Consider the following 11,775-nt stretch of genomic DNA (forward strand, 5'->3'; position numbering starts at 1 on the left):
CCTGTGAGTCTGGAGCCTGTGCTCCGCAACGGGAGAGGCCACAACAGTGGGAGGCCCGCGTACCGCAAAAAAAAAAAAAAAAAAAAAAAAAATAGTTTGAGGTTGTGAAAGGTAGACAAAACAGGTGGATCCTCTGGTAGCAATAATAGTTGAATGGATGGCAATGTCAAGGTTATAGAAATGGAGGAGGACATATTGAATATGTTCTTAGTTTACTCTGTACCTTCTAAATTAGTAGGTTTATGGTTGAGTACTGCATTTTAAATATTACTTCCTTTTTCTGATAACAATACTGGGCATTTGTAAAACCTTAAATATGTTCTAAGTATAATTATTTTAGTGAGAGCCTGTATACTTCAATGAGTTAATATATCCTAAAGCACTTAAACAGTGCCTGGCATATAATAAGCGCTTTAGTGTATAAGTGTTTGCCATCATTATTATCAAGAGCGTGAGTCTTAGACTTGGACAGAGCTGGTTTTGAATCCTAGGTCTACTACATTAGTAGCTTGAAATCTTGAGCTAAGCACTCTGGTTACAGGCATACCTTAGAGAAATCGCAGGTTCAGTTCTAGACCACCGCAATAAAGTGAATACTGTAATAAAGCAAGTCACATGATTTTTTTGGATTCCCAGTGCATATAAAAGTTACATTCATATTATACTGTAGTCTATTAAGTGTGCAATAGCTTTTATCTAAAGAAACAATGTACATACCTTAATTAAAAAGTACTTTATTATTAAAACACGCTAATTGTCATCTGACAATGTGGGGTTGCCACAAACCAATTTGTAATAAATGCAGTCTCTGAAGTGCAGTAAAATGAAGTACAGTAAACGAGGTCTGCCTGTACTCATCTACCAAATATTGACAATAACTTATTAAATTGTTTTGAGGATTAAGTAAGAAAAATATATTAGCATACTGATTGGCATATAATAAGCATTCAACAGGAGATAACTATATTTATTGTATACATTAAAATTTAGAAATTTTTATAGAGAAGTACAGCATGCATATCAGTATTTCTATTGAGAATAGCATGGTCATAAATACTCTACAACCTAAGAGAGAGAGATTTATAGTTTTATTTTAGGTAAAGAGTTAAGGACTCTTAAATAGATTTGGCTTTAAAAGATAAAATTCGTAGTGCAAGTCTACTATTTATTTAGTTTTGAAATTTCTAAGTAAATCTTTACTTACCATTCTTGAAATTACACAGATTTACTGAATTTGACACCAGCTCCTAATAATGGAACTCATGGAAGCCTTAACCACCTTCTAAAGAATCCTGTTTATACCCCAAAGCATCCCAAAGAATTCCGCTCCTTGGTCCAGTGCCCCTTCACAAGAGCCCCCAGGGGGAGCCTCGATTGCTCGTGTGATCCCTCGGTAAGTAGTCCCAAGAAGTTTAGCCCAGTGAGTATGATTTTTTTAACACCCTCTGCATAGCATATGTTGTAGAAATACATAATGATTAAATTAAAATTTATGAGTGGGAGTAAACATATATTTATTTTCAATTCCAGTGACACATGCCGACCTTCTTATTTATTTTTCCTGCCCCGGGTTTTTGCACTCTTGCTCTATTTTTATCCCCCTGTGTCGAGACTTGATTTGGCTGCAGGCTGGGAGAGGTCTAGCTGAGTCCTGAAATGTACTGAATCCCAGAATCTGTGCTGATATCCTAGCAGTGAAACTGCTAGATATATGAACCAATCTTTTGAGAGGTCTTTTATGAACCAATCACAATATTCCTTTTCTAAACTACATCCCAACCTATTTTAAATTTAGAGGGAAAATATCATTTTTTGGCATGAAATGGATTTATGACACTTTTCCTTTTTTACTCCTATCTTAATATACAGTTGTAAGGAGATGAAAATATATGACAAGTTATGAACAAAATCGATAGTGTCCATAAAAATAGACATTTGAGTAGCTCATCTTATGCTTTCCATTTTGTTTTAGGTTTAATTTAGACTTGTAAAAAGACTGTTAGAGTAGAGATAAGAATTATAAAGCAGCAGTTACATTCTTGTTTTCAATGACTTGTGTTATGCTATGCTAACAATTTTCTTTTTGCAACTGTTATCCCTATTTTATCTCTTCAAAAAAATAACTTTCACTTGCACAAAATGATTTTAAATTTATCTTTGTTCTATGGTGGAATACTTAAGCTGTAAAATTCATTTATTACAAAATGAAAGCATGTTTCTCAGTCCTTAAAAATTGTATCATTAATTTTTTAGATTTTGCCAATTGTGGATTTTCAGACACAGTTGAATCTGACAATGGCAGAAGGTAAGGCATGCTTAGTCTTGAGCCTGGGATGTGGAAGCAAGCTTTTTCTCAACAATGTGAACCACAGAATTAGTTTTGGGTCATTGTTTGAGAATAACCAACAAAAGAAGGTAGTAATGGAGGACCACCTGATGAACTGGAGAGATTTCTTAGCTTCATAGTCTAGACTATTAGTCATAAGGAAAGAAGGCGTGTTTACAGTGGAAACAGCATGTAACATAATTAGTGGAAGCTGAATCACTCTTTATGAACTTAGTGGAGTGTTTTGAGATTTTGAAGATATTTATAGGTTTATACAATATTATAATAATAGATCCTCAGATTTCCATTTAAAATACCCATTAGCTTTCTATCTTACCTAATTCTTAGTTAATTATAAGGGAGTATAAATTCATTTATTTACCTAAAGTTATTTCTTCATGACTTTTGAATGAAAATTACGAATACGCAGGCAGCTGATGAACTGTGGATATTTAGCATCACTTTGACACAGTCTCTGATCCTTAAGTTACTTGGCTCACAGCTTTTTCTTGCTGAAATAAAAAGGTGAATTATGCATTCATATATGCAGAATGAATGAAGTTCTGCATTCATTTATATGACTGAAGTTCTATTCATATAGAACTTCTCTATATAAAATCTCTGCAAGTGTTCAGATTAGAGAAATCTCTGATGGCCCCAAGGTGGCAAAGTTTTGTGGGGAAAAGTGACACCTTGGAACTGAGTAGATATGGGTTTGCATATGAGCTTAGGAACCGTATGTCCATGGAGAAAGCATTTACTCTCTATACATTGCTGTCTTCTCATCTATAAAATGGGCATATAACCTTAATTCTTAGGGCTCTATAAGAATTAAATTCAGTGATGTATACAAAGAACTCTAAAAAAGCATCTGATGCTTGGAAAAAGGGGCAGTAAACGGTATGCATACTATTGTTGTTTCATTCAGTGTAGCCTCATAATTTCAGTTTTGAACTTTTGCTTTCCAGGTACACACATCATCCAGAAAATTTTCCTTCTGTAGTATATCCTGGAAAATAAGTAATAAAGACAATGTTAAAGTATTTTAGTAATATAATTTAAGTCCTAATTGCTGAAATTCCTAGCAATTTCATGTAGTATCTTGTGATATCTTAGCATTATATTGATCTTTCAGAATCTTCATAGGCAAAAACTGCAGTGAACTCCTTTTTTAAAAAATTGTTTATAGTTCTGCTCTTTGTAATTAGTTTAATTTTATAGTTACAAATAATTTTTCAATAGGGTTAAGTAGAGGAGAGAATTAGATCAGTGTATCATTATGTATTATCATATCATGCACACTAAGTATATTTGAATGGTGGTTTCATTTTCCCTCTGTGACCCAAGAGAAGGCCATTAAGCGTGGCACTCTACCTTATGGAAGACCCAGAGTTCTCTGGAAGAACAGCACTGTCTGTCTGCTTTACCAGCACCAGTTTGTGAGTGGTTACAGCCATGACATCCTGATGCCCCTTTGGACAGCCTACACCATCGACAGAAATGCAAGTATTTGTCACCTCTTTATCTCTGTGTGGTTATTTTATATTATCATTAAGCAAAACATTGAAAGCATAGTTTCTCACTGTCAATCTTGGCTCTGTAATCAGTTCCCAAATTAGAAGATCACTGAACTGAGAGTCAGAAAAATTAGATTCTGGTTCTAGCTCTGCTGCTAACTAGCTACGTAACTTTGACACTCAGAGCAAACTTCTTCTGTGAAATGAGGGTGTGCAGTGAAGATTTCTCCCTTGCTTTTGTTTTTTCTCAGTTTTAATATTTGATGATTCTAATTTCTAATTTAATGAACTCAGTTTTACAATCAGTTTATCTCAAAATACATAGCTGTGTAAGTACAAGGATTTCCCTTGGCTGCCCAAATCTTAGGGGGTCCTCAGTGATGGAGAAGGCCATTAAATCTCAGTTACCTCACTGTGTATACCACCTATAGGAAGACACCCAGACCAAACCAGGGAAAGGTCAGGGATCCTGTCTACCACCCAGACTAGAAGAGTTTGGCCTTGAAAGAAGTAGGGGAAAATATCCCAGAATAAGACCACCATTGCCCCTCACTCTTGTCCCTTGGGTGCAGTGGTAGAAAGATAAATGATGAAGGAAATAGGCCTTAAGAAAGAGAATGGGGGGAGGAGATGAGATTTAGATCTTACCTGGAAGTGAAGTTTTAAACTAGACTGACCAGATTTTCAAAAACTGAAAATGTCTGGCAAGCTATAGGATGCCCTTCAGGGATGGAAAGGGGATTTGAGAGAGCTTAGTTGACTGTAGCAGTTAGATTTTAGAAACAGAGCTTTTGTTACTACTCACTAAGACTGCTAAATAAAAAGATAGGAAGACATGTATATATATGTATATATGTATATATATGTAATTTCTGTGTCTATATATAGATATATTGAATATACACAGACATTTCACATATTAACATGTTTTTACCTTAATTTGATTTTTAATTTTTAAAGAGCATCTTCAAACACTTTAAACACATTTTACTTGACTTTGTAGTATATAGCAGTTTACCCAGTGTTTTGTAGGTCCCCATCCTATTTATTGTTGTTTAATACCTTAATTATGGTGTTCTTGGACTTTGAATTTTCAGTTTTCTTCTATAATGAAAGCTGCAAAAATTGAGTCATCACTACTCCTGAGATTTTCATATCGAATTGCTGTTCAGTGGCTTTTCTCCACCCCCTAAGCCCCACTACTTTTGCTGTTGTGGCTGTGTTGGATATGAAAGAGTCTCATCTCTAAAAATCAGCAATTCACTACACAAAAGTTTGAAACTGAGTAGACAAAAACATTATAAACAAAATTAGCACAACATAGTAGGAAAATATTTGCACACATATGATTAATACCCTAATATTGTAAAGAGTTCTTACACTTTGGTTAGAAGCAAGATGAATACTCTCGTAGAAAAATGGAAAATGGTGAAGGACATGAACCGACAGCCAGAACTCTATGATTTTATGTTGTGGCTCACCTTTAACTATTTATAAAACTCTCTCTTTTTCTTCCGTATGCCTGATCCCTGATGGTCCTTTTCATTTTGTTCTTCAGGATAGTTTCTCTACAGAAGACTTTTCCAATTGTCTTTACCAGGATCTCCGAATTCCTCTTAGACCTGTCCATAAATGTTCGTTTTATAAAAATAACACTAAACTGAGTTATGGGTTCCTTTCCCCACCACGTAAGTCTCTTCCTCTTTGACCTTCCCTTTCCCTTATCTTCTTTCTCTCTTGCATTTCCTTTTCTTTCTTATGGGGCAGTGTACGTCTTGTTTATTTATTGGTGAAAACTGTGAATGGGAAATAGAACTATTAGGGAAAATTTTCAAGTGTCTAAAACTTGAGTTTTGGAAACCTTTTTACTTTTGTTTGGAGGGTGATGGATTTAGTGCAGGCACTGTAGGTAGAACATTCTTCACTTTTCTGCGTTTCTTTTAAACAGAATTTGGGAAAACTCAGGTCAGAAGGATGCATCAGGATTCTTAGGAAGGAGATACCATTTTGTTGTTTGAAAAGGAAAATGTGACTTGTCAAAGAATTAGGTAAAGGGAGAGCCTAAGTGTTCTTGTTCTTTCACTGATACAAAGCCCCTAGGGAATGGCTTTTTTTGAAGTTAAGTGTTCTGTGTTTTCAAGTGGCAGACTTGTATGTTAATGAGAAGACAATTTGAATCTGTCCTAAAAAGGCAAAACTCAGAAGCCTCCAGGTGCTCAAATACACTCAATATCCAATCGAGTCCCCAGAGCAAGCTTCTGAAGTCAGAACTTGGCTATTGCATTATAAAAATAGACAGGTCTAAGCCAAAAGTCCACACAAAGAAGCCTTGTACAGCATTTTGAGGCAGACATCCTGTGATGTTTTTTCTAGTTAGTAGGTGTTGTTCTGAAGCCAGATAGTCTCTTTTTTCTTTTCACTCTGAGAGAGTTTAAGGAAAGAAGATTGTCAACACAATATACTTTAGTTGAAATAAGGCAAATGAGGTAAAATTTGAATATGTTTAATTTGGGACCTTCATATTAAAGATTCTGTTTCATTGATAAATTCATCTTGAAGAAGAAAAGATCCAAATATTTTGCTTTTTTTTTTAAGGGACTTGACCAAACACATTGCATTTCCCCTTGACCCAGTACCTGGGAAAGTTTTACAAGTTTAAGATGATACTCAGCTGATGTTTTTAAATGCCTCCCATGAGAAAGTATAATTCCTAGGGTTATTTGTGAAGAATGAAATACTTGACCTTGTTATTTTCTTTGTAGAATTAAATAAAGGTTCAAGTCAAGTATATTCTGAAGCATTACTTACTACTAATATAGTGCCCATGTACCAGAGTTTTCAAGGTAAAAAATTTTAATCTTATATCTCATAATTTCAATGAATTTCCCTAAATTATAGGTATGATTTATATGTAATAAGACTGATGCTCTAAATTAAATGACTAAACATCAGATATGTTCTTATAGGTTTGTTTAACTTGGAGAATACCAGAACACAAAAAATTCTACAAGTATTAGAATTATGATATATTCCTATAGTTATTATTATGCTTTGTACTTAAGTGTTTACAAGCATTTCTGGTGGAAAAAGTATGTAATGTTCTTCCTAAGTTATGTAGCTAATACGGTCTACTAACATACTAAATTTCAATCTATTGTACTATTTAACTATTTGGAAGTTCTTGATAATTGTTTTTTATTTTAAAATGAATAGATTTTACATCATTAATAATTATTGCAATACTTGACTCTTATAAGAATAAATACACATTTATACTTTGTGACATATAGAATTTCAAAATATAGAGCATACAAGGAAAGTTTTACTCTAATTTACATCTAGAATGCTTTTGAATATTTCAAAAATTTCAGATATTAACAATAAATTTGAATAACCTGCCTTGTTTGTGTTCATGATTTTTTTTTATTCTTAATGATGATGTGTGATCACAGCTTCATGATAATGCACATGTTTAAGGATGCCTGAAGTAGAGTTGAATTCAGCATTTGCTGGTTAGTCCTTCCAAGGGCCAAAGCTGAACAGTGTATTCTTGGCCAAACTTGACTTTATCCCTAATTATGACAAACGCTAATTTTGAATCATGGTGTTGATTTATTTCACATGACAACATGGCACCTTGTTCTTTTGAAACGATACTGTCTTCCTTCTTGTTTCAGTTATATGGCACTACTTTCATGGCACCCTACTGCAAAGGTATGCTGAAGAAAGAAATGGTCTCAATGTTGTCAGTGGTCCCATCTTTGATTCTGATTATGACGGACATTATGATTCCTTGGAGACTCTGAAACAGTAAGAACGTATTTCATTTACTCTTAAAAACAGCTCTCAAGTGAGATTAACATCCAGCTGAGTCAGCAGAACCTTTTCTATCTGATACTGTTCATATTTATGTACATGACATTTCTGATTACGCTGGAAGCCCCTTGAAATATCTGATTAATTTTGATGTTTTGCTCAGTGTTAAATATTTTTTAGATGAAAGTAGTGTTTATCGCCCACTCAGCTCAGATGAATAATTCTGTAGTTCATATTAAATACTGAACTCTGCCTTTGTTAAGAAAATAACATCATTGTTGAAAATCTCTCTGTGTGGCTATTGTTAAGATACTGTCTTAACTTGCATACTGCCAATTAGAAGATGAAGAATGATATAGTGTGGCTGGAGGCATCCTGAGTCAAGGAAGCAGAAGGCTTATAAAGCGGTAGTGCCCCAGGGTTGCCCCTGGTCTAATGTCACAGCTTTTACCCAGCTCTGCCGGGAGGGGAATGATACAGTGACCTTCTTGAGAAACCATCAATTGGTGCTGTTTTTATAAAGGAGAGGGGAAGAACATTTTAGAGACTAGTTAATCTTTATTAAAACAATAATTACAAGATTTTTGGAAGCAATTTTGCTATTCAGACTGTAAGAAAAAGAGAGTGAAACATCCACTGAGATTCAGCCCCTTTCTGAGAACCACTCTCTCAGGCAGATTTAGGGATTACTGTTTACACACATACACCTGTGACCACTTTAGTTTGTAAAATTACATTTTTCTTTTTTTTTGTTTTTACTATATCCCTTGAGGCATAAGGGTCCCATGTAAATGCCTCAGAGATGACAGCAATAGAATGGGTAAAGAAGAGAACTTATACCTTTCCCATTCACAGCTTCAACCAGAGCGCTGTTTCCATCTATTTTATGTATCATGGTTCTACATACGCTTATGTTTTAAAACAATGATACCACTACCTTAAATTTTGAAAGATGCTAAAATACCACCCAAACAAATCTAGTTTGTTTTTTTTTTAATTTCAAGCAAATCTAGTTTTGAGACCAAAGGAAATGGCAGAATTAAGATGAGGTAAAAGTGTCACTTGGGACATCTTTGAGAATATGCTTCAATTAAAAAAAAAAAAAGTTACGGGATAGGAAAGAAGATCCAGGTAAAACATAGGAGAATTCATAGGTTCTCTGAAGGATCTAGAATAAAAAAGTCCCAAACCAGTTCTCTTTCACTCTCTGTTCATAACTGCCTAGAATATAAAAGACTATCAGTAATGCTTTAGAGTCTTGGTTGTACATATTCAAAATTGACATTTTTCTCTTTAGTGTCTCAATTTCAGTTTGTTAATGTAGAATTACCCCCCAACATCCAAAGTTTAATAAATTTCTATAGAAAATCACATTATGTGGATTGTGTTTAGCTGTCTTCTAATTCTTATTCTTTCTCCATCTGGCAGAAAATATTGAGGTATTATGATAACTAACTTCTTACAGTATGTTTAATTATTTGACTGAATTTTTGGGGGGATGTATTATATTAACAATATACTTGAGTGAAATATTCAATAAGAGGAAGATAGTTATTTCTTTCTTAAACTTAAAGAAATAAAATTATTTCTTTCTTACCATATTTTACAGAAACAGCAGAATCATCCGTAATCAAGAAATTCTGATTCCAACTCACTTCTTCATTGTGCTAACAAGTTGTAAAGATACATCTCAGACTCCCTCACAGTGTGAAAATCTAGATACCTTGGCTTTCATTTTGCCTCACAGGACTGATAACAGTGAGAGCTGTGCTGTAAGTAACCTTTTTTAATTTACCTTAAACATTGATACATAAATATGTTTGTGTGTGTCATATCTAACATAACTGGTATATACATGTACTTCGAAATTATAGGATGGTTTTAAATTTGATCCTCTAAGATGACATATCTTCAGAGAAGATCATTCTTGTCTGTTAAAAGCACTAACAGAAAGATCAAAATGTCAAAACTTAGTGACTTCGTATGGCTTAGCCATTAAATCCATGTATGAATTCTGGGCCCTCCCCTGCAACAAAAGGCAGCAATAGACTTATGCTTACATTTCACTGGCCACAATGATGTTAAGTGCCATGAATTAGGCATTGAGTTCCTTTTCCATCTGTACCATTCCAAAAGCTATTTTACCGATATCTTAAATACAAGCATTTAACAAATTCTATAATGCCAGTGTAATTAGAAGACACTAAATATTGAACGTGAACCAGAAAGAGGATTATTCAAAGGTGTATCACACATACTTATGGAAATAGTGACTAAGGATTAGCTGGATATTGGCCTGAGACAGCAGATCCCTTGTGTGTACTTTTTATTTATTCCTGTAAATATTGGAACAGATGGCAGATATCTACCGGCCAAGTAGTCTATTGAGTCAGGGCTATTCCCCTGAAAGCCAGAGTGAGGACTGCTGCAGAGGAGGAGACTGAATGGAGCAGCAGTTTTGGGTAGTGGATGATTGGAGGTAATGGGAAAGTAGAAATTATTGGTTTGTTCCTTTTTATGTGAAAAGTCTATATTTACCATTTCCAACTAATAATATCTTAAGGGTACATGGACCTTTATTGAAGTATGCCTTTAAAATATAATCATAGCACACCAACCAGTGGATATGTTCTTCATCTGACTTTCTCCAGTAGCCATTTTCAGAAAAATGTATACCAACACATGGATGTATGATTTCCATCCCTATTACCTGCCTGAGCTACCATCTCTGCTTCCATGTGCCAGAGCATAAGGCTTTAATTCTCTTTTGATCTCGTATTAGCTAAAACTTCACTACCTCACCAGAAATGAAAGTGCGTTTTACCACTTCCCCTAACCCTTTCTTCATGGCCACCACATAGATAACTGATTCGGATAAGAACTAGCATTTGTATAGTGCATTTGCACACATCATTACATTTGATCTTCAGAGTAACCCAGTAAGGAGGGTGCAGGTAAGAGAATTAGGATTCAGATGTTAAATAACTTGCCTCAGTTTACCTGGTAGGATAATGGTAGAAAAAGGACTTGAATCCAATTTTCTTTATGCTAATTTCCATATTCTTTCTACATGGCATGTTGCTTCTGTTTTCTAACATTTTTTAACTCCATACTGTTGACGTTCCTTACACCAAAGTAATAGAGGAACATGTGTTCCACGTATACTTTTCCCAAATTTGATACATCTATTAAACAAACATGCATGGTACATATTAGATAGCGAGCTACTCAAGAGCAGGGATTATGCCTAACAACTCTCATGGTATCTGCCATTTAAGAGCCAAGGTGTCACGGCTGATTAAAATGGGGGAGATGGAAAGTTCATAGGGAAGGTTAATTGACTGCTCTCCAGTGACTCGTCTTCCTTTCCCACCCTCATAGCATGGGAAGCATGAATCCTCATGGATTGAAGAGTTGTTGAGGCAACACAGAGCTCGAATCACAGATGTTGAACACATCACTGGACTCAGCTTCTATCAAGAAAGAAAAGAGCCAATTTCAGACATTTTAATGTTGAAAACACATTTGCCAACCTTTAACCAAGAAGGCTGATGTTTTCTATTCCAAAACCACGCCGTAAATCTTTTTGAAAGAACCTTCTGTTTTATACATCCTGTATTTACACTATTGCATTGTTTGGAGACTGTTGACCAGAGTTAGAACTGGGAATCCTCTTGTGATACACAACCATCTCAGGGAAACTTGTGGCCTCCGCATAACAGTAGGAAAGTGTTCCTGTTGAGTCACGCACGTGTCTGAATGTGTAAGAATTGTTCAGATTTGGGAATAAAGACAGACCATACCTAAAACTGCTCTTCTACTTCTCTTAAGGGCAGAAGTAGCTGTGAACATTCTCTGGACACCAGATGTTTGAATCTTACTCTCATTAATAAACTTCTGTGATGCTGGCAAACACTACACTAATGAGTAGGATTGGAATAGGCCATGTTTCATTTGTTTCTTCACAAGAATTTAAAAGTGATTCTGGATTCTTTTTAACTTGGAGTTAATTTTTATTTTAATCATCAAAGTTAATGGAAGCAAAAATATTTGAGGCCCTGTTTCTATCTTTTCTGTACAGCCCCTCAAAAGCCAAAGTATATAATCCTGTGTTAT

General features: G+C 34.9%; 1 protein-coding gene across 1 annotated transcript in view; it reads left to right on the plus strand.

The window, feature by feature from the left end:
* Positions 1–11,211, plus strand: part of ENPP1 (ectonucleotide pyrophosphatase/phosphodiesterase 1) — a gene marked incomplete at both ends in the record, with an annotated part of 64,589 nt that extends 53,378 nt beyond the window's left edge. Inside the window, 8 exons of the mRNA XM_079716597.1 lie at positions 1,224–1,393; positions 2,254–2,305; positions 3,674–3,857; positions 5,407–5,531; positions 6,606–6,686; positions 7,521–7,653; positions 9,269–9,431; positions 11,041–11,211. Coding sequence (XP_079572723.1) covers positions 1,224–1,393; positions 2,254–2,305; positions 3,674–3,857; positions 5,407–5,531; positions 6,606–6,686; positions 7,521–7,653; positions 9,269–9,431; positions 11,041–11,211 — 1,079 coding nt within the window. The remainder of the gene's footprint in view (positions 1–1,223; positions 1,394–2,253; positions 2,306–3,673; positions 3,858–5,406; positions 5,532–6,605; positions 6,687–7,520; positions 7,654–9,268; positions 9,432–11,040) is intronic.
* Positions 11,212–11,775: the final 564 nt, after the last annotated feature.

The sequence above is a fragment of the Hyperoodon ampullatus genome (genome assembly GCF_949752795.1).
Source record: "Hyperoodon ampullatus genome assembly, chromosome: 12".
NCBI classification, from domain to species: Eukaryota; Metazoa; Chordata; class Mammalia; order Artiodactyla; family Ziphiidae; genus Hyperoodon; species Hyperoodon ampullatus.